The 25715-nt window shown below is 43.5% G+C and overlaps 1 protein-coding gene across 25 annotated transcripts; it reads left to right on the forward strand.

Moving 5' to 3' along the window:
* Nucleotides 1-3535: 3535 nt before the first annotated feature.
* Nucleotides 3536-18711, forward strand: SLC25A51 (solute carrier family 25 member 51). Of its 25 annotated transcripts, none has more exons than XM_027615098.1 (6): nt 3537-3781; nt 8000-8147; nt 11407-11448; nt 11542-11624; nt 16105-16321; nt 16425-18711. In XM_027615098.1, the coding sequence occupies exon 6, from the start codon at nt 16466-16468 to the stop codon at nt 17357-17359; it is 894 nt and encodes a 297-aa protein (XP_027470899.1). In that variant the 5' UTR covers nt 3537-3781; nt 8000-8147; nt 11407-11448; nt 11542-11624; nt 16105-16321; nt 16425-16465; the 3' UTR covers nt 17360-18711. The 25 variants fall into 25 exon arrangements, with proteins under 25 accessions (XP_027470905.1, XP_027470906.1, XP_027470899.1 ...); XM_027615089.1 differs by having other exon boundaries at nt 3538-3781; nt 11340-11448; nt 16105-16211; XM_027615093.1 differs by having other exon boundaries at nt 3538-3781; nt 11404-11448; nt 16105-16211.
* The last annotated feature ends 7004 nt before the right edge of the window (nt 18712-25715 follow it).

The raw sequence follows: 25715 nt of genomic DNA on the forward strand, positions 1-25715 counted from the left end.
CTTAGGTTTTTTGGTTTGGTTTTTAAAGTTCTGAATGATCAGGTGTTGAGACTCACTGATTTAGTAGTTCCCCACCAGCACAGAAATAAATTAATGAATAAATGTAATAGGATAGACCATCCCATAGACTTGTGGGCTAGAAACTTTGACTCGATTATGTGCACTGTATATGCAGCTCATGTGAGTTGCTAGATCAATGCGGGTCTGAAAATGAGTGGAAAAGCGACTACATCCTGGAGTTCACAGACCAGCCATGGGGACAGACAGACTGAAGGAATTCAAGGACACCCCGGCTCTGCCCCCACCACCACCACCCTGACAGCACAATGGGGGAACTCTGCAGCATCAGCAGTGAGGTCACGGTCAGGGAAAGCAGCAACAAGCCTCTGCATAAGCTGAGCAATGATGAGTGAACAGGACTTTGTCGCAAAGCAGGCAGGGCCTTGGAAGCCCAGAGGACGAAAAGTACGCAGTTTGGAGGTGGGTGAAAGGTTCAGGGAAGGGAACTGGCGGTGGCTGGCCTTGGGTCTGGAGCCTGGGGGTGTGAAGGGGAGTGGCAGAGGTAGGCCCAGACAATTGCAGGGACCTGGGGAATGTGAGCAGAAGAGAAAGGAAGGTCACTGACCCCTCGCTAGGGAATGACCGCAGGTGACTTTATCTTGGCTCACAGTAGCCGGGACGCCACTGATAGATTGTGTAAAGCTTTCTTTGTGGACATAAGGGCCCCACGGAGCCTAAGGGCACTACACAACTTTCTAGAAAGCATTTGGCAGGAGTGGGGGTAGTAAAGGGTGCTTAAGCAAAGATCCATCAGCAACACTCCTATGTCCCTTCTCCCAAGACCCCAGACCCTCTTGGGCAAACACCCTGTTTGCCAAGCACTGAGTTGGAGGGCCAGAAACAAGGCAGACAGCTCTGCCCTAGTGAGCTGGCAGTGAGAAAGGATTCACCCTCATCAATGCCTATAACATAAGGCAGGAGCTCGGAACTGCCCCAAACTTTGTGCTATGGGAAGGCAGAGGCAAAAGCCATCAATTTTGCCTGGGTTGGTCAGAGAAGGCTCTTCCGAGAAGGCTCTTCCGAGAAGTCAAAGAGCCTTGAAGGGTTAACATGTTTAATTGGTGAAGAGTTGAGGCACCTGGGTGGCTCAGTCAGTTAAGCATCCAACTTGTGATTTCGGCTCAGGTCATGATCTCAGGGTCGTGAGATTGAGCCCTGTGTTGAGCTCTGCACTGGGCGTGGAACCTGCTTAAGATTCTCCCTCTCCATCTCTCTCTGCTCCTCCCTACCCTCTCTCTCTCTCTCTCAAATAAATAAATCTTTATATTTTTATTTTATTTAAAAAAATTTAAAGATCTTATTTATTTGTCAGAGAGAGAGCACGAGCAGAAGGAGTGGCAGGCAGAGGGAGAAGCAGGCTCTCTACTGAGCCAGAAGCCCGACACGGGGCTCCATCCCAGGATCCTGTGATCACCACCCAAGCCAAAGGCAGCTACCTAACTGACTGAGCCACCCAGGTGTCCCAATAAATAAATCTTTAAAAAAAAACTGGTAAAGAGTCAATGGTGAAAGGGGAAGAGGCTTAAGGAACCAAGGATTTGCAAAACACTGAGAGACTGCATATGGCTGAAGCACAGAATGTTGTTGGTCATGAGGTAGACAAACAGGCAAGAGGGGCCAGGACACAGATCAGCCCTCATGCCAAGTTAAGAAGTTTAGATTGACTGAGGAGTCAAGAGGAAACCACTGGAGGTTTTTACCCAGAGGAGTGAGATGATCAAAGGTAGGTTCTAATATCCTCTAGGATCTTATTTGACAGCTGATATGGAGGCTAGAGGTATGGAGAAAAATTTAAGAGGCTGAAGAATGAAAGAATTGGTAGATGAGGACAGAAAAATGAAAGGCTACCTTTATGATGAATCCTGAATCAGAAAAGAGAAGGTTTTGAGTTCTAACCTTCCTATGTCCAAGAAGAACCAGTTAAGGGCCTGGGGGTTTCTGACCAGGAACTAAGAGTTGGAGGGGCAGAGGCCTGCACTGTGGCCTGCAGCATGAGAGAAACAGACTGGCACAGCTCCAAACACACATGTTCCTGTTGGCCTGGGAGCTCCTCACTCCTTTGAGTCCATTGTGCCTCAACTGTATATTTAATTTCAATCTTTCCCTCCTCTTCAGGTTTTACCACAGGAGACTAAGTCCATTCTAATCTGGAATAAATTATTTATGTGTCTGAACACTCTGGATGCCTGCCTGATTTATTTTTCGAATAATACATCTGAACAAGAATTCACACAAGACAGGACAAACATAATTTTGAGGCGAATGCCCTTCCCCAACTATTGCCCAATCTATCATTCCAAACCACTGTGTGGCCTTGTCATCATCCTGTGGAGCCCTGAATCTATCCCTGCACACTAATTAGATGCCAAGTGCCTCTGACAGTCGAGATTTGCACTATCAGACCCCACTACCTGACCTTTACAATCTTATCTCCTGCTACTGTGACTTTCTCCACTGGTCCAAATTCCAGTCATTCAACCAAGGCCCAGTTCAAACACCTCCTACCCTATGAAGCCATCCCTGGTTCCCTCTCAAGGGGGAAGGCCCCTCATGCTTCCGAATTTCCAGAGTCTTCTGTTTTTATGTCCCTCATTAGACTCTTAAGATCCCCCAGGAGAACTTGGGCATGAACAAAGACACACAGCAGGTACCTCAGGAGAGTTAGCTTAAATTAGCGGGCATGGTCTCCCACATCCTAAGCAGCAGTTAAACAGGCCAGCTCAAGCAGACCGAATTTTGGAGTCGATATCTATAAAGTGCTGTCTGGACAAGTGGGCAGGGAAAGCCACCCACCTAGAGCTAATCTCTGACTAATGCCTCTTGGACTAACCCCAAGTGAAGTGCATATCCTTCACACATATTTCACGAGCCTCCTGAAGAGCTTCTCCTCTCCAGGCTGACCTGCTTCCTTCAACCCCTCACACCTGTTGTGTGCCTTTCAGTTTAGGAGTTAGAGTCACGTCATTATTCCTAGTGATGCTGACAAAGGCCAAAGGATGCATGCAAGGTAGGCATTATTTTTCAGATACGGATTTGGGGCTTAGGAACCAGTGACTTGTCCAAGGTCACTCCCAGAATTGTCAGAGCTATTACTCCACCTAAGCCTTCCATTTCCCAGTGCAACAGAGTCCAAGACCTGCAAGTTGTCAAGTTGAAAGGAAAGAGACTTGAAAAGCGATTTGTATGTCCTAAAGCATACAAACTTGTTCCTCTGTGGCCTGCAGTACCAGTTGCTGACAAAAGGCCACTTTGAGGGTTTGTTGGAATCTAACCAAGGCTACAATGGGGAGCCAGGAGAGGCACTTTCAGGTTTCTGGCGTTTGCACCCACAACTGTTCATTCCCACTGGCACTGCCTCAGGCTGCACGCTGGAGAAAGCGTTGACTAGTTGTGGCACGGCACGGCCACCGTATAGCGCCAAGGGAACGGTGCTCTGGTAGGTGGCGCCCCAGTGCCTTACGACAGGTGTGGTGGGTAACCCTGCACCTGCCCCGCCGGGGCCAAGAAGACCTGGTCGGGGGTCACCTGACTCTGGGTTTAAGGAGAGGCGGCGCGGCGGCGTCTGCCTCACGTGATCGGGCTCGGGCAGCGACGAGCGCGTCACGCTACGCCCCGCGCACCGGGTCGGTCAAGGTCTGCGCCTGCGCGGCCGCTGCTCGCCGGCTCGCCGACCTGCGGGTTGGCGGCTATCGGGCGCGGAACCGGGCGCCCGCTGCAATGGGTGAGTGCGCGGGCTGGCGGCACGGGCTTTCCCCTCGGCCTGTACGTTGGAGGAGTGGAAGCACGAAAGAGGGTCTGAGGAGGCCGCCCCGCCCTGGCCCTCTGGCGCAGCCGCTGGGGCCCACCCTCTCCGCGCGCCCGGGCGCTCCTGCGAGCGCGCCCTCCTGGGTGGGGCCCGCAGGCGCGGGAACCACAGGAGCGGTGCTCCCGCACAGGGTCGGTTCTACGCCCCCGAGGCCCCCGGGCTCTCCCGCCAGCCGCCGGGTTTCGCGGGCCGTCCTGGGGCTTCACGGGGCGAGGGACGCTGTCTGGCGGGCGGAGCTGGCCTTTCCGGCGAAGAACGCTGTGCGTTTATTCGGACGCGCCCCTGCTGGGGAGGGGCCTCCCACCGCGCACGAACCGGAGGGCGGGGAGGGCCGGGCTTTGCCTGCGCCCGGGGGCGGGCGGCGCTGGGACAGCGGAAGGGCCCCTCCCCCCCCTGGGGTCTGGGATTGCGGGCCCCCTGAGCTTGTTCACTGTCGGAGACGGAAGGGGCCTCGGTGATCCTACCCAACCCCCGACCCTCTTATCCCAGATTGGGGAAATGGACGCCCGGAGGGCGGTAAGTCCGGCCACAGCCAGGCAGTGCTTATTCTGCGACACCATGTTGCATCGCGTTGTGGGAAACTCAATTGTACAAGGCTTTTGGGGGGCGGGCAGGCGGGCGGTGTTGTTCATTGTAAATCTCTGTGCTGATTATTTAGCACCGAGCGTGGGTAGATCAAGCATGTCGATGCCTCAGCTATATTTACCCTTGGGGCATAACCTTTATTTTGCCCCGTCAGCTATACTCAGCTCGTCGTAATTCCCACGCTCTGTTTCTCTACCTGTAAGCAGTGAAACAGAAGCCCTGAAAGTATATGGGTAGTGACCTTGCCAGTTCGAGCCTCCTCCACCCTCGTTTGGAAAGGATTCAATAAAATCAAAGGGTACTAAAACTGGTCAGGTGTGTCCCCTAGTGGTTCCAGAGCACAGGTTAGGCACTTTGGATCTGGAGTCACCCTTAGTGCATCTAAAGAAAAAATGATAAGCTATTACCTCTCAGTTGAGGTATCTGGTTTCTCCTTTGATAGATTAAACCCAGAGAATCGGATTTTTAAATTAAGGACCTTGCTTTGACTATAGCAAGGTAGTGTCATAACTAGGACTGGAACCCAGACTGATCTTGTTCTGATTGCTGACTCAGACCTGCTGACTTAGTGGGAGTTCACATCCTTTGAGAACTACATTTGCCTTACCCCCAGTTTTTGCACAAAGACCTTTGTGCTGGGATCACATCTAGGTCTTGCTTATCCATGTAGGCTGTAAATTACAGTGAGTTTTTAGACTTTTACACTGTTTATGCCACAAATGTTTGATACTTGTAGTTGCTTAAAAGTCAACCTATTAACTGTGCTTCTTACTGTTTAGATAGCTTGAGTGTTTTAGGTAGCAAACAGTTTAAAATTAGGGTAAATAAGTTTTGCAATAGCGAAGAATTACCCGTGTTAAGGAATTTAAATATAGAGATCAGTTTAGTAAAGAAATTTAGCTGTGTTCACAGTATAGTATATGTGCTGCCGAAGTGAGCACTGTGTTCACAGTATAAATAAACATATAAAATTCTGAACTCCATTGCCACAGAATACTGTGCACACTGTCCTTACTTCTGTTGCTGAATTAAGAATCTATTCATACCATCCTGGTGTGTAGGATGAAACTAGAGGGAAAGCGTTATTTTTTTTTTCTTTTCACATGTGTATTGGTGGTTTCTTTGAAGACGTAAGTCTCAAGAGGTTAAAATTTAGAGGGAAAGTTTTAAATCTGTGAAGTCTAGGAGGGTTTCATGACCTTCCTTTTTCTATGCACAGGCCTGTTTTTTAAAGTTTGAGACTAAATATACAGTGATGTTCTTTTTTTTTTTAGATTTTATTTGAGAGCAAGAGTGCACAAGGTTGGGGGGGCAGAGGGAGAGGGAGAAGCAGGCTCCCCGCTGAGCAGGGAGTCCAGTGCGGGGCTGGATCCCAGGACCCAAAGGCAGACACGCAGTCGACTGAGCCACCCAGGTACCCATACAGTGATATTCTTAAAATATCTTAAAATCTTTAAATATAGGGGTCAGTAAAGAGTTAATTTGTGCTAGCCATAGTTTTCTGCTTAATAACAGTCTCCATTATTACAAACAGCTGTGACAAACTAGTTGAAGTAACTTTAATTTGTAAAATTTTGGGAAGTAAATCATTCCAGTAAAAATTTAAGGTGAATATGGACAGAATTTGTTGGTCGGGTGTACAAATAACTTAGTTTGTATTATCAAGGAACAGTAGATTGCTAAACAGTTTGCAGGTGGTAACTTTAGAATTTAAAATATTGTTATGTATTCAGTATGTAAATGAAATTTCTTAACATTCATAAATTGTCACAACATGATATTATATAATCATGTATACATTAATCAGAGTATTCTTGTTATTTTATCATTCTTTAGTCCTGAGACTCTGAAGAAGAGCAAGGGATTACCTAGATATAAAGCATTTGTGTGCTAAGCTGTTTTTAAAATGTTAATCGTAGATTGGCAATTGTAGCCCTAATAAGAGTTCTTAAATTCATGTCTGTCAGCTGAAACAGCAAGAAGTAAGGATGTAGAAGACTAAGTGATTAATAATTATCAAACTCTACCCTGGCAAACTTCTTTTCAAGCATCTTCAAACTTTTTTTTTTTTTTAAGTAAAAATGCCATTGGTTTCTTTAACTGGTTAAGAGCACAAAATGTAACAGGCAGAGATGTGTTTTAAACAAATTAAAAAGCTGTGGGTGGTTTTTTGTTGTTTTTTCCCCAATTCTCCCCAAGTCAGATAAAGACATACCCACAAAAATGGTGAAGGAAAGCTGTCCTACATAAGAAGTGTATCCTGAATTAAGGGAAACTGCTGTTGAAACAGGAATTAACATAATAAACTCAGCACTAGGTTAGCAGTGTTAAAAATTGAGTGTTCAGGGTGCTTTGGCTGACTCCGTGGAGTGTGCAACTCTTGATCTTGGGGTTGTGGGTTCAAGCTTCATGTTGGGCGTAGGGATTACTTAAAAAAAAAAAATCTTAAAATAATTGAGTCTTCAAATGCTGCATGGCACGATGCTATACTATATAAACTACTGAAATACTGCTGTGTAGGAAGGAGGAAGTCTGTATGGCTTTTAGCAAAAATGGTTTTCCAGAAAAGCAAATCAAAACAATGCAGTCAGCAGATCAAGGAGGCTATAGCTAGATATCAGAACTATGGCTTCTCATATCTGTGCTAGAAGATCCTTTGTATCCAGAATGGACTAAAATTTCAGGACGAAACAGGGACTTTTAATAAACATTCTTTATTCATTTTAAGTTCTCTGCCTCTTTCCCCCTCCCCCTGCATTTCAGCATTATCTAGCAGAAAGATGGCTGCCATTGGCTATTTTATTTTTTCTTTCTGTGGCAAGACTGTCATGGTGCCTGGATATTTCAGGTTTGTATGCTTCTCTTACCGTTGTCCTGTTGTGGTCAAAAAACAGGAATGGGACTTAGTGTACTTGGCTTGCCGCTCCTGCTTTATTCTCCCACTAATGAAGGTCAGCTTCAGGGTATATTTATCAAATATTTTGAGACTGGAGGACAGTTGCCAGATATTAGGATCTATCCTTTTATGATCTTCTATGGGCCACCAGAAAGATGCTCTTCTCCTGAGCATAAATAAAGGATATGATAAGACACAAAGCCAAAACAGGTTTGGATTCTGGAGCTGGGCACATAAAATCCCAAATGAAAGCTACTATGTCAAGATGATGCAGATGATGAAGCAACCATCAATTAGACCAAAATTCTCCATAGTGTATCTTAAAAAGTTTTGCTCAAAGGGAAATACATCACCTTAAACATTCAAAATTATGAAACAAAGAATAAAAATAAGCATCTAACAAGAAATTAGAATACTATAAACCTAGACAAAACAGGAGAAAAGAGATGGAGGAAAAGCAAATTTAAAAACTGAAAATAGTAAAACTGGTAACTTCAACAGCTGTTTTTTTTTTCTGGGATGAGAGGAATGTAAATTTGACAAACTGGCTACCAAGAAAAAAGGGAATGTAAGTACACAAGACTAGAAGTATTTTTTAAAAACAAGTACTGTATAAGACTATATAAGTAAACCAGAACTTTTTTTTTTTAAAGGAAATCCAGTATCAAAATTGCAGAAGAAAGAACCTAACAGACCAGTAACAATGGAAGAAATTGAGAAAGTTATCAAAAAGCTACCATCCCCCAAAACACCAGGCCCAGATGGTGTTACAGGTGAATTCCTTTAACTATGAAGGAAAAGGTAATTTTGATAAGGTTTAAATTGTTCACCAACATCAGGAAGGAAAAGTTATAGATTGTTTTTACAAAGCCAATAGAACATTGATGCCTGAACTTGGCATGAAGATAGTACTAAAATTGAAAATTTGGTATGTTCTAGTGATGTGAAATTTTAAAATATTAGCAAAATGGTATCTAGTGATGTTTTAAAAAACATATTTCACCATGGCCAAGGAGGATTCATACCCTTATTATAAGGGCAAGTAATTAACAAGAAATAATGTATATACCAAATAAATACATTAGTGAATAATAGGTCATCCTTGTTGAGCACCTCTAGTGCTCTAGACTACTCTCCAGGATGCTGTACTAGTAGTAACTCAAATAACTGAACCAGCCTATGAGGTAGGTAACATCCTTACTGTATAAATGAGGAAATTAAGCCATAGAGACATTGAGGAACTTGAAGGTCACACAGTGGATATGTGGTGGAGCCAGGATTTGAATTGAGGCTATTAGCTGCAACTCGTAAATGTTACACTGGTTCTGTCTCCAGTATTCATGTGATCATCTCAGTAGCTCCTTAAAAGCATTTGACCAAAGTTCCTGATTTAGTGGTGGTAGGAGGGGTTGAAGGTGGTTGACTTGCAGTAAAACAGGAATAAATGTGTATTCCCTTCCCATGTTTGAAAACTCTCTAAGCCCTGATTTATCAGTTGATATCTAGTATTAGAAAAATGGAATGCAGTTTTAATGTGAAACATAATTCCCTAGTAAATAGCAGGGGGATGGGGACTTACATTATAATTGAAGGTATACTAATTGGTAGGATGAATGCAGAATGAAGTTTTGGGGTTTTTAATGTAATTTATCTGATGAAATGTGATAGCACTGGAAAGACGTACTTTACCTCATATTTGCAGCACAAAGGTGGGTAGGGATAGATGGTGAACAGGGAAGGTTACTTGAATGAGTACAGATTTTCTAGGGGCTAGTTCAGTAAACATTTTTGTGTCGTGATGATCTGTTTCCCTAAGTAAACTTGAAACTACTAGGACTTGGATTATGAATACTCTGATGACAGCTTCCTGTTTCTCACCCCACAAGCCAGTGTCATGCTTAATAGTAATTCCTAGCAAAGTTCCCATAAGTGTCAAGAAAAATATAAGGATATTCACTATTATTATAATTTAGATTTGTTCAGGAAATATTTGTGAATCTAATAAGAAAGATACATATTATAATGGAGAAGTCAATTATTTGTGGTATTTTATATAGTGGAAGCTAAAGCAAAGCAGTCCAAAAAACAGAAATTGCAAGAGGATTTGATAAGTTGGCTGGTTCTAACCTTAATATACAAGAATTGGGAGCTTTTTCATATGCAGACAAAAGGCAGTTTGAAAATTAATTGGAAGGAAACGGCCCATTCATAATAGCAACCAAAAAGATAAAATACCTAGGCATAAATATTCAAGATCTGGGGGTGCCTGGGTGGCTCAGTCAGTAAAACCTCTGTCTCTTGATTTCTGCTCAGGTCATGATCTCAAGAGTCCTGAGATCATGCCCTGTCTAGGGCTCTGCGCTCAGTGGGGAGTCTGCTTCTCTCCTTCCCCCCCTCCCGGTGCTGCATGCTCTATCTCAAATCTTAAAAAAAAAAAAAAAAAAAAGATCTGTATGAAAAAATTTTTAAATGCTACTAAGATTTGTAAAAAGACAAGTAAATAGGAAGACATCATATTCCTGTAAAGTATGGTTTAATTTTGGAAAAGTGAGAGGTCTTTACATTTATCTATTAAGTCACTATCTCTCTAAGATACCAACAAGATTTTTGGGAAGAATATGACAGAGATCCACTAGAGTTTACCAGGAGAAGCGTAATAGCCAGGAAAGCTAATTCTCAGAAGAGTATGGGGAAGCCCTATGAGATGGTGACACGCATCATACTGCCGTAGCAGGTCAGAGCAGGTTGGCACTCGAGAAGCGCTGGGCTGCTGGCGGAGCAGAGCCTGTGCAGACATACATGCACACAGCCACGGGCATTTGGATGATGCTCACCGGTCACTTTCATAGGCAAGCTTTTCTCTTTGCCTCCTTATGCTGAAATTCCAGAGAGATTACAGTATGGCTGGTAAATGAAACCATGAAGGTTGTAGAGGGAAGCATGGATTACTCGTTCATACTTTCAGAGTAATGAAGGCCTTCTGAGGACATTATAAAGCCTAGAAGCCAAGATCATAGATTTACTATCCAAATTAAGAACTTCAGTATCACAAAAATGATAAAGTAGGGAAAGTATTTGCCACAATTTGATTAATAGAACCAGGAATGATTTTCTTCATATATGAAGAAATTTTACAAATCAGAAAAGGTTTTTCTGCCTATTAGAAATACGGGTAACATGAAAATTTATAGTAAAAGAAATTCAAATGGTCAAAAATGGAAAAATACTGTAGTTTATTTTTTTAAGCAGACCCCTCCACTGAGCAGGGAGCCCAACATGGGGCTCGATCCCAGGACCCTGGGATCATTACCTGAGCTGAAGGCAGACTCTTATTAACCAGCTGAGCCACCTAGGTGCCCCAAAATGCTGTAGTTTAATCAAAAATTTTAAATGACAAAATGCAGTTTTTTACCCATGAAATGGTACAGGAAATGATGGGGGACCTGGGTACTGACATACACATAATGGAAGTATAAATCCTCATTAGTTTTCTGGGGGCAGTTTGGAGTAGCTATCAAATTAAAATGTATTACTCTTTGAGCCAGCAATGCCATTTGAAAGATTTATCCTATAGATAAACTTGCCAGAGTTCACCCAAGCAAGGTGTAGGTATAATGTTGCCCAGTGCAGAATTCTTTAAGAGAAAAAAAGGAAAAAAACCAAACCTAAACAAAAAACAGGGACCGAAGTAGAAGATAGAATAAATTACTTATAATATGTCCAATTGCTATACAATCATACAAAATACTGGGGTATCTCCATGCTGTTATTAGAAGTTTCCAGAATGCATTGTGAGTGTCACTAGTGGCAGGTTGACTGGTAAAGAGGCTTTCCCTCAGTCAGGCTAGACACAGAGAGCCCTGAGCTAAGGCAGTGAGCCTGGAGAGGGGAGATGTCTGTATATTTAATAGATTTAGAACTTTGTTTTTGCTTAAAAAAAAAAATCTTTTTTAAATGTTTATTTTTAATATGTCAATTTTTTTCCTAAAAAAGTAATACGCTTCTTTTGTGAATTTTCATTGAAATGACTCATTCGTTGTTTTACTGGATCTGCAAGCAGCCCAGCTCCAAGGAATCTGGCATCTCTGAGTCGAGCATCCAGGTGACTTTATAATCTAACTGTTCTAATACCTGCCAAGGTGAGAAATACTTCATGTCTCTGAGCCAGGCCTTACTTTGATGATTTACATTGCAGGGGAACACATTTTTGGAACTCCGGGGAACAGTTTTTCCTGCCCCTTTAAACCGATTCATGATGGTGCTGAGCAGATTTCAGCTGTAAGTCCTGCTGCTTCCACTGCTTTGCCAAAGCGGAGAGCATGTTCTTAATGAACAGAGTGGCGCCCAGAGGTGGTGTGGCTCCCCTGCTTGTGGGGGCTGGCAGTGAAAGAAAGCACCCCTGGCACAGTTGGGTTCTGTCGGTACAACCAGGCGACTTAGTGGCGAGGAAAGTTTCTTGACCCCTTTCAGGACCTTCCTTCCCGCAGAGTTCGGGCCTGCAGTGGTTTCCAAGTTTATCTTTTCTAATAGAAACATGGAGTAAGCCAGCTGGAACTCCAGCAAAACAGACTTTGGGCCAGAGTGTTCATTGTTGATATTCCTAGTGTAGTCTGTCTTGTGGGAAGAAGACACACAGACCCTGGTGTGACATACTTAAGGAAAATAGCTTGTTTGCATTTGCTTCACGTGAGAAAGGAAAAGAATAGTACACAGTAACATCAGAGTGTCTTGGGACCCTCCTGAGGGTCTCTCGTAACCCTGGTCCAAGCCTGCTTCCCCATCCACCTCTGCCACCCACCCATCTTCCCCCCACATTCTGCTCGAGCAGAAGTACTCAATTCCTCGAGAATGCAATCCTGCTGCTCTGACACAGGACTTGCACCGTAGCCTGTGCCTCCGCCCTTAGCGGATTGTGCTTCACCTATTTGCCCACAGGTCCTATCCTGCCCCGTCATTGTCTCCAGACAGCTAGCTAATGACCCCTCTCTCTGCGGGGCCTTTATACACCTTGTGCACATTTCCGTGCATGCATTTATAGTCCATTTGTTTGCATGTCTTATCTCCCCTGAAGCCAGGGTTCCCATTTATCTCTAATCTCTGACTTGTAGGGCAGTGCCTTTGAATAAGTGGGTTGAATTTAATTTTCTTAGTTTGCTAGTAGGCCAGTGTAAAAGCAGGCAAAGAGGAAGAAATCCCCAACAAAAGTAAATGAAGGTCTTCTTGACAGTGTTATCCTGTAAGTCTGAATGAAACAAAAACATTTTTTTAAAGATTTTATTTATTTGGGGGAGAGAGAGAGGGAGGAACAGACTCCATGCTGAGCAGGGAGCCTGACACGGGGCTCCATCCCAGGACCCTGAGATCATGACCTGAGCTGAAGGCAGACTAACCGACTGAGCCACCCAGGCACCCCAGTACTCTTATTTTTGATATCATATATATATGACATCCCATCAGGTGGATACATCTTCATTTATTCAGTGGGCCCCTTACTGTTGAGCACTTAATTTTTATTCAGTACTTCTCAAGAGCATTGTTGCGACTGTCTTGTAGTTCAGTCTTTGTGTACATCCTGTATGAATAACTTTTTCCCTAGGCTGTACTCCCAAAAGGGAAAATTATTGTTGCAGATGTGTGTTCCATATTTATATTTTGTTTTTTTTGTTTTTCTTTGACAGAGACACAGCGAGAGAGGGAACATAAGCAGGGGGAGTGGGAGAGGGAGAAGCAGGCCCCCCGCCAAGCAGGGAGCCTGATGTGGGGCCCGATCCCAGGACCCCAGGATCATGACCTGAGCCAAAGGCAGACACTTAACGACTGAGCCACCCAGGCGCCCATATTTGATGTTACATATCTGTGGCTCCTGTAGACATAAGCTCCCCAGGAATTGATTCTGATTGTTTTCTGTGCTTCAGCTCTGCACTGTACTTTATAGTGATTACATTCGTCTTTTGTCCTGAATGCTCAGCAGTTTATACACCTATTAATAACTCCCTGTTCCTCCTTCCGCAAGCCCCTGGCAACTACCATTCTACTTTCTGTCTCTGATTTTGACTACTTTATGTACCTTATATAAATGAAATCACACAATATTTGTCCTTTTATGACTGGCTTCTTTTACTTAAGGTCCTCAGGGTTCACCCACGTCCTAGCACATGACAGGATTTCCTTCCTTTTTAAGGCCACATAGTATTCCATTGTACGTATCTATACCACGTCTTGTTTAACCATTCATCCGTCAGTGGACATTTGTGTCGCTTCCACCTCTTGGCTATTGTGAATAGCACTGCTGTGGATGTGCACGTGCCTCTTGAGACCCTGCTTTCAATTCTTAACAGACACCTAGAAGTGAGACTGCTGAATCACATGTTAGTTCTATTGTAAGTTTTTGTAGAACTGCCATTCTGTGTTTAGCGGCTGCAGCATTGTGCATTCTCACCAGCAGTGCGCAGGGATTCTCCTCCATATCTCCACCAACACTTGTTATTTTCTGTTTTTGTTTTTTTAAATAGTAACTATCCTAAGGGGTGAGACGATCTCATTGTGGTTTTGATTTGTATTTCTCTTTTGATTGAAGTTGAGCATCTTTTCATATGCTTGTTGGCATGAGTGTGTTTTACGGTTTTTTTGGTGTTTTGTTTTTTTGTTTTTATTTATTTTTTTATTTATTCATGAGAGAGAGAGAGAGGCAGAGGGAGAAGCAGGCTTCCCACCGATCAGGGAGCCCGATGCGGGGCTCGATCCCAGGACTCTGGGATCATGACCTGAGCCGAAGGAAGACACTTAACCATCTGAGCCACGCAGGTGCCCTGTTTTTGTTTTTTTTAGATTTCGTTTATCTGAGAGAGGGAGAGAGCAAGAAGCGGGGGAGGGGGTGGAGGAGGGAGGGAGAAGCAGACTCCCCACTGAGCAGGGAGCCTGCTGATGCGGGGCTCGACCCCAGGACCACAGGATCGTGACCTTTGTGACCTGAGCTGAAGGCAGCCACTTAACGAACTGAGCCACCCAGGTGCCCCTGTTACGCAGTTTTGTAGGTTTCTTTCATGTCTGGCATAAAAGGTGGAGTCCCATATCTTCTGTGTATCTCCTTTGGAGAAATGGCTGTTCAAGTCCTTTGCTCATTTTTAATCGGGTTATTTAATTTTTTGTCGAGTGGTCTCATAAATGTGGTGTTATACTGTTGAGGAATTAAAATCAACTTAAAAATATTTAGCCTGTTGGGGCACCTAACCAGCTCAGTTGGTGGAACGTGTGACTCTTGATCTTGGGGTAGTGAGTTTGAGTGCCATGTTGGGTATAGAGATCCCTTAAAAAAAATCTTAAAAAAAAATATTTAGCCTATTACATCTAACATACAATAAAATTGCCATGTAGTCCCCCAGTAAAAGTTATTTCTGGGCTGTAGGATTGTCCTGGATGATCCAGCTATTTGGATCCTTTGGAGAAAATCAGACTGAGTTGCCTGGCAAGGGGTAGCCTTGCCATTTTAAGGATGCGGGTATGTTCTAGGGGAGGACTTTACCTTAGTTTTACTCGGTGGGCTAAGCCTGTATATTTAGGCTTCAAATCTTCAGCAGTCTGATGCAGCCACTTTGTCAAGGGCAGCCTCCCAAAGTCACTGCCATGCTTCGGTATGACCGGGGGAACATGCGCCCTGCAGCCAGGCAGACTTACGATGCCAGCCCCACCGGTTACTTTCTGTACCTCAGACAAAGGAGACAGTGTTGGTTTTTTCATTGGTAAAACTGGGAAAACAGCGTTTATTTGATGGAGTTGTTTTGAGAATTAAATATATGAAAATACAGTGTATAGTACATACCTGCAGGCCTCCCTTGACCCTGTTCTTCCAGTCTCTACCTCCCAAAGTACATGCTCAGTGTCCCTTATCCATAGCACATATTTGTCATACAAGGTATTTACACGGGGGTATATTTGTTTACCTTGGCAGTCTCTTGTTAAATTGTGAGTTCCTTGCCTTTTTTTTAAGATTTTATTTATTTGAGAGAGAGCGCACGAGCTGGGGTGAGGGGCAGAGGGAAAGGGAGAAGCCAGACTCCCTGCTGAGCAGGAAGCCCAATGTTAGGCTCGATCCCAGGATGCCAGGATCATGACCTGAGCTGAAGGCAGATGCTTAACTGACTGGGCCACCCAGACACCCCGTGAGTTCCTTGCTCTTGAATCTCTAGCACTTGGTAGAGGGCCTAGTCCAGAGTAGACGCTAAGTAAGTGTTAGTGAACAGAATGAATGAATGCATGTTTTGCTCTTTTATTTCTCAAGGGAGGACTTTGAATCTTTTTTGGAAGGATAATGGTATATACCATTATGTAGTATAGTACGTATGAACTAGTCCAGTAGTTCTCAAATATTTTGGTCTCAGGACCCCTTTACACCTAAAAATTACTGTGGACCCTAAAGAGCCTTTATGTGAATTAGTATTTCTGGTCTTAGAAATCAAAATTTAAAAATACTAATTTTATTTATATATTTATTTTAAAGATAAATTGCATGGGAGAGGGGAGGAGGAGAGGGACAAGCAGATTCCACACTGAACGCAGAGCTAGATGCAGGTCCCGATTCCACGACCCTGAGATCGTGACAGGAGCTGAAATCACAAGAGTCGGACACTCAGCCTGCTCAACTGACTGAGCCACCAGGCGCCCCTCATTTGCTTTAAAGATAACACGTTAACATATATAACACATTTTCATGAAAAATAACTATTTTCCAAAAATTTACTGAGGAGAGCTTGTTTTCCAGTTTTGCAGGTCTGTGTAATGTCTGGCATAAAAGGTCTGCGTCTGCATTGTGTCTGTGGTGAGAAGTTGTTCTGGTTAAAGTAGATGCAGAAAATCAGCTTCACACAGGTACGTGGCTGGAAAAGGAAGGACCTCCTGGACCCCTGCGAGGGTCTCGGGGACCTCAGGGGCCTCTGAAAATGCTGTAACAACTACTGATGTAGTCTAACAGGGAAAATGTAAGTGTCCAGAAATTAAAGGGTTGAGGAAATAAGGAAAAATTCCACATGTTTAGCCCTGTATATAATGGCTTAGCTACTACTGTCATTTTGTTATTTGTAGGTTAAAAGTATTCTTCATGAAGAAGAAAGATCTTAAGCAACATGGTGGATTCGGAAGCTCATGAAAAGAGGCCGCCCATCCTGACCTCTTCAAAACAAGATCTGTCCCCTCATATCGCTAATGTTGGTGAGATGAAGCATTACTTGTGCGGCTGCTGTGCGGCTTTCAACAACGTAGCAATCACATTTCCCATCCAGAAGGTGCTCTTTCGGCAGCAGCTGTATGGCCTCAAAACCCGGGACGCGGTGCTTCAGTTGCGGAGGGACGGCTTTCGAAACTTGTACCGCGGGATCCTGCCCCCACTGATGCAGAAGACAACTACGCTGGCGCTTATGTTTGGGCTGTACGAGGACTTATCCTGCCTTCTCCGAAAGCACATCAGTACCCCTGAGTTTGCGACCCGCAGTGTGGCCGCAGTCCTCGCGGGGACAACAGAAGCAATTTTCACTCCGTTGGAAAGAGTTCAGACGTTGCTTCAAGACCACAAGCATCATGACAAATTTACAAACACTTACCAGGCTTTCAAGGCGCTCAGATGCCACGGAATTAGAGAGTATTATCGAGGCTTGGTGCCTGTTCTTTTCCGTAATGGATTCAGCAATGTCCTTTTCTTTGGCCTTCGAGGTCCCATTAAGGAGCATCTGCCTACTGCAACGACTCAGAGCGCACATTTGGTCAATGATTTTATCTGTGGAGGTCTGTTGGGGGCCATGTTGGGAATCTTGTTTTTCCCAGTTAATGTTGTGAAAACTCGCATGCAGTCTCAGATTGGTGGGGAGTTTCAGTCTTTTCCCAAGGTTTTCCAGAAAATTTGGCTAGAGCGGGACAGGAAGCTGACGAATCTTTTCAGAGGTGCTCACCTGAATTACCATCGGTCCCTCATCTCTTGGGGCATAATCAATGCAACTTATGAGTTCTTGTTAAAGATTATATGAAAGAAATCATCAGTTAAGTGCCATTTATTAACTGGATAGACCTAAGAAGAATACGGTTTGGCCTTGTTCCTAATTGGCGAAATACGAGTTGGTGTCAGAAGTTCAGGGCACAGTGAATTATGGGCAAAGCTGTTTTCTTGAAGCAACAACAAATTCAGAATAAAAGGCTCTAATAGGAAGATGTAAGGGGTTTTTGGTTTTGTTTTTTCATTATTATCTGAGAACTTTAGGCTAATTGCCTCGTTAATAGCTGTCTATCTGACTGCTTTTGACAAGGAAAACTAATAGCCAAGGTATGATTCTTTTTCCCAAAAGTCTTTAATAAATCTTCTGTATTGAAATGTCAGTGGCCATGACCAGCCAGAGAAAAGGCTCTCAGAGCTTCATGAATTCTCAGGCTTCCTTCTCTTGCTCCATTTCTTGCTTCTCTGCTTTTAGGAGTTGCAAAGGGTAGTCTTCGTTAAACATAAGCATGTACATGTAGGACAAAGAACAGAGGAGCAGAACAGCTTATTAGGTGTAGGCTTTTTATGGTAAATTGCTTGTATTACTTTTGAAACTAAGTACCTGTTGGGATAGCCATTATCTAGACTATTCAGACATGGTGTGGCAGAACCAAGCAGCTAGTCAAAGCTCCCATTTTGCTTTCAGGTTGCAAGGTTTTGTGTTTAGTTCTGAATGTGAGCTTAAACCCTCCCCAGATGTCCTTATGTTAATTTCAGTTATTTCATTGCCAAAACATGGGGAGACTTATGGTTCATTACAGGCGTTTCTTCATGTGAAGAAATTTCATATTAATTGCAAACTGGTTAATTCAGTTTTTTGATTAATTGTTGCCAACTTCAGGAAGAGCTTTGGGAGTTTGGGGAGTGTTTTTTCTTTGAGTCATAGTTTGTCATATTGAAGTATCCTGTTTTCTTAAAACCCTCCTTAAAAAAAAAAAACACTTCCATAAAATTGTATTTTGGAAGTATATTAACAGGATTCTAGATTTCTCTCTCCTGGCTTCTAAGCATTACAGAAGGGGAAAAAACAAACCTCAGGCTAGCTTTCACCCCAGTGTTAGCTTTTTTATTTGACTCTTGGAAATAGAGACCTCTATTAGGATTTTTACATTTTGGGAACCCAGTTTTATCATTTTATCATTAAACAGTAAGATAGTTTGAGATAAAGATATTTGGAGGGTTAATTTTAAATGCTACTAGTTCGTAAAGGCTGGCTAGCATACTCATCCCTTAGGTGACAGAAAAACTTGTCAAAGGAATCAGATTCTTAAAATATTTTTTCCAGATCGATGAAGCAAAATGCCTCTCTTTACTGGTTGAATGATTAATAAAACTTGAAACATTCTAGAAAAGAGTTTATCAATCTTTTAAAAATCCACATCTGTAAATATGTAGTTAAGATTGCCAACATCTGACATGGCAGAGTAGTTAGGTTTCTTAATGCCAGTTTTTCATCATTCTGGGTAATTGCATATGACTATATGCACACACTGACCAAAATAAAATCAGGGTCTCAGTTGGTAGTTTACTCAGTTTCTGGGCAGATAGTCCAAAAGAAATGTTTACCTCTAAATGCAGTATGACTGGTCAAATAAGCATCCTTCCAACCATAAAGGATTGGGAAGCTTTATCAAGCACTTGGCAGGCAGTAATGAGGCTCAGTAACTTTACAACAGCCCTGCTTGAAAATGTTGTGTTGGAAATGGCAGTTTACTTTGGAAACCAAGATGCAGAGGTGAGGATTTCAGAAAGAAAGGATTTGACACCAAATAAACGTGAGTAGCATCCTTTGGCTTACTGACTAGAGTCTGGCTTTGAAAAGGGTTGAGTTTGGGGAAATGAATGACAAAGGCACCGTGGTCAGTGGTGGTGCTTGGCCCAGGGCCCCCCACACCTTGCAGCAGGTGAGTTAGCCTGGGGTCATGCCCTGGGGATGGGCTTCCTTTTGTCTATTATACACTCCTGTGAGGTGACAGATAACCTAAGTTCTAAAGCACTTGGTGAAATACAAGTGAGAATTTGAAAGGGGATGCTTTGGTTTCTGCAATCTCAAACTTGTGGTGTTTAAAAAATATTTTTAATGTTTTTAACTCATATTTGGATTTCTTTGTCACTTTTTACAGCTTTTGGAGACCAAACTGTAAATACATGACCAGGGATGGTTTTTTGCTATCCTATAGACTTCTTAAATTTGACAAAAAAATTCAACAGAACTTGCTTGTGGTAGCCAACAGCTTTGTCTGAACCTTAAAAGAAGTCAAAATGTGTTATTAATAAGAGATTCTAACCACTTGTTTTTATTTTCAGTGTGAACTAGTAATAATTTTGAAAAGGCAGACATGATCGAATAACTATCTGAAGAGCTTTAAAAGTGGCCTTTCTGTTACATACGTGACACAGATGGTTTATGAGCACAGGGAGCTTCCGGCCCTGCCTCCCACACTTTATCTCTGATGCCACCAGAGATGTGTTATGGATTCTCTATTTAACACGCTTGGGGTGGTATGAGCCCTCAGGACTGCATCACAGAGTAAACACAACCTTTCTGAGGTGGCAGATTTGTGTGTCTTTGTTTCATTTGTGTTTGGAGACAGTTGATGTTTTTGTCTCAGTAGTCAATATTATTCTTACCTTATGGTTGGTCATGTAATCACCTGCTATATATTGTAAACTGTGCAATAAAACAGAATTGTGTATCTAGAATCATCTTTGGAGACCTGAAATTTCCTAGCTCGATTACAGTGGTAATACTCCATTCTCATGCTGTGCAAACATAGAATCATGGGCGGCAGACAGGATGTGCAGAATGGGACCCGGAGGCCTTTGGGGCCGCCGATCATGCCATGGGGGAAATGGCAGGTCAGTGTGGTTGAAGTTCTGGAGGGAGACGTGTACAGTCCAAGTGAAGGCAAGACAGGAGATAACATGTGAAGGAAGGGTGAGCACTCAGACTTGATCTTTAAATTAAAATATTCTTTGTTTTCTTGTATGTATAAATGCCTATCAAAGACTTAACAGGCGTTCTCCTTAAATTTGAAGTTTTCATTTTTAATGCTGTTTGCTTGCCTAAATGGCTCGCAGATTGTGGGGGAGTCTACATGTTTTGGGTTTTTTTTTTTAAGTTTCAGTATTAAAAGTGGTTAAGCACACTGTTTTTGTTTAATATTTTTTGAGTTTTGTGACTGAGTTTAAATGAAACCTGTTAAATGTGTCAGTTGGCATTCTTTTGCTAATTCTGTTTGGAATAAAGTTGGTTTTTTTTTGTTTGTTTTTTAAGTCCATTCTATTTGGTCTTCTCTTGTAGTTGGGTCAGGGTTACTAGCACTTTTTTGTGGTTTAAGTTTGTCTTTTTGTTGAGAAAACATTTAGCGTACTACTTTGACTCTTTAGCACCTTCCCCTGATAACTGTGTAGGTAGAACAGTACTTCATTTATCCATCTTATTTGGTCAAGAGGAGTTCCAGATAAGTTAATTTTCTAGATAGCTTAACTGCAAAGCATTTTGTTTTAATGGTTTTTCTCAAATGAAGTAAACTTTTCCCTACTGAGTATAAACTTAGTATAGTCAGTTTATCAATAAATTTCTGTGGTATAGCATACCTTCTGGTCATGTTTACCCCCAACCTAAATGATCTGGATGTTTGTTTTTTGAGTTTTTTTATATCTACTTTTAACTTCACAGCTATTCCTTTCTGTTAGGAGACTGAAATTATATTAGCTACACGCTGTTTCCACATGAAATTTTAAGGTGCTTCCTGTCTCAAGGGAGCGTTGAGGCGGTCTGATGAGGACCAGTAGGTAAGGGAGTGATTGCCATCATGCTTCTAAAACTCCAGTTTCGGGTTGGAATTCATCATAAAAGTGAATATCCTGAACTTCAGAATTGATAAAAGGGTGTCCTATATATCATCTGATGTGACGTCATTTCAGCCCCCTTCCGCAAGCTGTCCCACAGCTGTCGTAAAGCACAGGGTGTGGGGAGTGGGGGGGGGTGTTTCTCCAGGTGTGACGGGGAGCAGGCCCAAGGGAGCCCTGCGGAGCTGCGGGGTGCTCCAGATCTCAGAGGCGGGTGCCCAACTTCATCCCTTTAGCTTCTGATGTTTCCAAGGGGGAACTTTTTTTCCAGTGAGCATAGCTGATTTTGAAGTAGAAATTGAGGCTAAAATAGGATTTCTCTAAATTCTCTCCCTTCGATCCATTCTGTGTATCACTGTAAGAGTAATTCTGTAGACACCGATCCGGGCCCTGCTCAGTCACTGCCCTCAGCTGTGGGGACCTCCCTGCTCTCACTCTCGCTGCCTCACGCCCTTGCCCCTGCCTAGTCCCCTTGCCCTGAGCACAGCACTCTCCCCCCACCCCATTCACTTAGTCACCCCTGTGGAGGCCTTCAGTGTCACTTTCTCAGGGAAGCCAGGTTGCACTTTCAGGACTAAGGTTCCCCTCTTGTACATTCTTATGCCACCACATTCCTGTTTTTCATAAGCCCTTCCCTGTTGTAATGGGGCCGATTATTCGATGTTTCCTTCCCCTTTTGAATGCCAGCTCCATAAGGCAGGGGCTCTGCTGGAGTGTCCCCTCCTTCAAGTGCCTGGCCCCGTGCCTGACAGCAGGCCTGGTGAGTCAGTCAAGAGAGTGGAAGGACACACGGATATTCAAGATCATAGCATTCTGGAATATCCTGTCAGACCTCCATTTCCCGTTGGGTCATGGAGGTTGTTTAAGGAAAAAACTTAAACTGCTTGGGCTGCGATAGTGAAATATCAGACTAAGTAAGTGGCTTAACCGACAAACATGTATTTCTCACACAGTTCTGGAAGCTAGGAAGGCCAAGATCAGGGTGCCAGCAGCTTTGGTTCCTGGTGAGAGGCCTCTCCTTGGTGTGCAGACTTCACCGAAGGTCCTTCCATAAGAAGGACCTCATGACCTCATCTAAACCTCATCCCCTCCCAGAGGCCCCATCTCCACATCCCCTCACATCGGGGTTAGGCCTTCAACATAACACATTTTGGAGGGGACACAAACATTCAGTCCATAACATGGATGAGCCTAAGTGATTGATGAGCCTAACGATTATTTCCTTAGAATAATTAGTGTCATTGACTGCCACTTTGTTAACTGTAGAAGTGTCATGAAGGCAGTGACTAGTTAAGAGCAAACTGCTTTGGGGCATCTGGGTGGCTCAGTCGTTAAGCGTCTGCCTTTGGCTCAGGTCATGATCCCAGGGTCCTGGGATTGAGCCCCGCATCGGGCTCCCTGCTCAGCGGGAAGCCTGCTTGTGCTCTCTCTCTCGCTGTGTCTCTCTCTGTCAAATAAATAAAATTAAAAAAAAAAAGCAAACTGCTTCAGTAGTCGCCAACAGGAATGAAAGTTTCAGTTCCGCCACTCTTTGGGGAACCAGTCCTAATCAGTTCCTTGTGGGTAAGGCAGTGACCTCCTGATCTGAAGCACCCCCCAAAATGGGGAATGCGTTTAGTTCCGTGGAGAGGCTTCTTGTCTCCTATGATGCTGGGAAAATGAAACCAACTTCTCTATCAATGGTCGTCATGTCTACAGGTGCTAGGTAGCTCCTGGTATTTCAGCTTCCTCCCTTCCTGTGGGCAAAGAGCCGCTTTGGAACTTTCTTACTCCTCATACTTTTCTGGGAAGAGAGGAATTGAACAAGAATTTTCCAGGTTTTCTTGGGCTCCTCACTCCCTGCTAAAAATAGCCATAGAGTTTTGAGGACAGAGTAGGAGAAAGTATGGGAACCAATTACTTTTCATTTGTAATTTGTGTGTAAACGATGAAGGTGAAGTAGAGTAAAAAACTGGCAGGGGTCCTAGGTTTGATAGGCCTTGAGAAAGTGAAGGTGAAGCCCAAGATCAGAGGTTTGCTGTCGATGTTTGGAGCGCTTCAAAGCTTCTGCTACTTGTGGGCCAGGAACAGAAAAGCATGTTGTTCTTATGTTTGAGGGCAGTACTACATGTATCTGAGTTTGTGTTAACTCGAACTAGAGAAAAACATAATCGTTAATAATTTGTTTGCGCCTTTTATAGTTTTTTCCTGGTTCAGCAAATTTGCCGTACATCCATCTGCTCAGTACTGGAAAGCTGCCCTTTAAGGACAATAATTTTAAATTAGAAGATTCTAGGCTTTTGGAAAATACAGAACATCGGCTACCTGAGACAAATGCCAAAGTAAAAATGTAAACTTCCCTTGATTCCCTGCTGGCTCCCAGGCTGGATGAGGTCGTTTCTGTGGCATACGATGGCTGTTTCCCCTGGCACGCTCTCCATGATGTTTGTGCTGTATCCTTCAGGACAGTGTGAACTCACTGAAGGCAGGGACTCTGATCTTTGTATCCTTAGACTAGAGGTTCTCCTAATAAGTATGTTAAGTGAATGAATCATAATCTGATCCTAGATGTTTTCTTTATCGCTATTACTCTCCCTGTTTCAGAGGCACTTTGAATCTCTTAGGAATGTCTTTTAAAAATCTTCATAGTGAATGCATACTGTATGATTCCATTTATGTGACTTTCCAGAAAAGGCAAATAAATCTGTGCTGGGGGTGGGGGGGAAGAAACTGGTTGCCTCTGGGAGGGAGGGGAAGGAGCCTGGAAGGGGTACAAGGGAACTTTCTGGGGTGGCAGTAATTTATATCTTGATAGGGGTTTGGGTAACATGGGTGTGTATGCTTGTCTAAACTTAGCAAACATACCATTAATACTTGTGTACTTCATCATGTGGCAAATTTAAAACAAAAAGATACTGAACTTCAATGATAGGTATTGCTGAGGATTTTTAGGAGGATGGCTGTAGCCATCTGCAATTTATTCAAAATATATCAAAAATTAAGATGGATTGATGGATAGAGTATTAGATACGTGATAAAACTGGAAGACGATAATGGTAGAATCGTGGTCAACAGATGTTCACTGTAAAATTCAGCTTTGCTCTATGTTGAACATTTTCATAACGCTGAGAGAAATCATCAGGGAGTTTATCACAGGATCTGCTGTCCGCATTGTATTGATTCAGTTTAATTCTTTTACTTTTTATTTTTTATTTTTATTTTTTTTAAAGATTTTATTTATTTGAGAGAGAGCGAGCACATGAGAGGGAATAGGGTCAGAGTGGAGAAGCAGACCCCCTGCTGAGCAGGGAGCCCAATGCGGGACTCGATCCTGGGACTCCAGGATCATGACCTGAGCTGAAGGCAGTGGCTTAACCAACTGAGCCACCCAGGCACCCACTTTTTATTTATTTTTTAAAGATTTTATTTATTTGACAGGGAGCACAAGCAGGGGGAGCAGCAGAGGCAGAGGGAGAAGCAGGCTCCCCACCGAGCAGGGAGTCCAATGCGGGGATCATGACATGAACCAAAAGCAGGCTCTTAACTGACTGAGCCACCCAGGTGCCCCCAGTTTAATTCTTTTAGTGTGTTAGTTCTTAGACTATAAATGAAGTCACGGGATGCTAGAGAAATCCTTCCTAGAAGGGAATAGCAGCCTGCGGCAGCCACCACCCCCACCACCCACAGATGGTGCCAGGGCTAATCACCTTACCTTCTAAGACTGCCCCAGAGGCAAGGGCTCTGTCTACCTGCCCCTTGAAGGGACAAGGGGAAGGATCATGATTTTCCTGCCAGTGAACTGCAAATTTCAATAAATGGCAGGAAATCCTTCTTTTAATTACATACATTCATTAAGTGCTTGCACGCATGTGTGCGGCACACAAAAGACTGGGTAATAACTGCTTCAGAATAAATACAGCATTTCCAGAACAGATCCGATGCTTTGTATTTCACTTTTAAAAAAGTAATCCTTTGGGGCGCCTTGGTGGCTCAGTTGTTAAGCGTCTGCCTTCAGATCATCGGCTCAGGTCATGATCCCAGGGTTCTGGGATGGACCGCATGGGGCTCTGTGCTCAGCAGGGAGCCTGCTTCTCCCTCTCCCACTGCCTGCCTGTCTGCCTACTTGTGATCTCTCTCTGTCGAATAAGTAAATAAAATCTTAAACAATATTGAGGGGGCGCCTGGATGGCCCAGCTGTTAAGCGTCTGCCTTCGGCTCAGGTCATGCTCCCAGGGTCCTGGGATCGAGCCCCACATCGGGCTCCCTGCTCCGCGGGAAGCCTGCTTCTCCCTCTCCCACTCCCCCTGCTTGTGTTCCCTCTCTCGCTGTGTCTCTGTCAAATAAATAAATTCTTTAAAAAAAGAAAAAGTAATCCTTTCACATTGCAAGTTGGATCCTTCATTTTACCTGAAAACTGATCTTTTATAATAGTGAAGGACTTTTGTGAATTAATGTCAACGGGGCAGCCCAGTGCACCCGTAATTTAGATGGCTTTCAGTGGAGACCACTGTGTCCCC

The sequence above is a fragment of the Zalophus californianus genome, chromosome 13 (genome assembly GCF_009762305.2).
Source record: "Zalophus californianus isolate mZalCal1 chromosome 13, mZalCal1.pri.v2, whole genome shotgun sequence".
NCBI classification, from domain to species: Eukaryota; Metazoa; Chordata; class Mammalia; order Carnivora; family Otariidae; genus Zalophus; species Zalophus californianus.

Bases quoted from the DNA above. Each gene is read 5' to 3' on its own strand.
- SLC25A51 (XM_027615104.1), top strand. From the start codon at position 16,466: ATGGTGGATTCGGAAGCTCATGAAAAGAGGCCGCCCATCCTGACCTCT.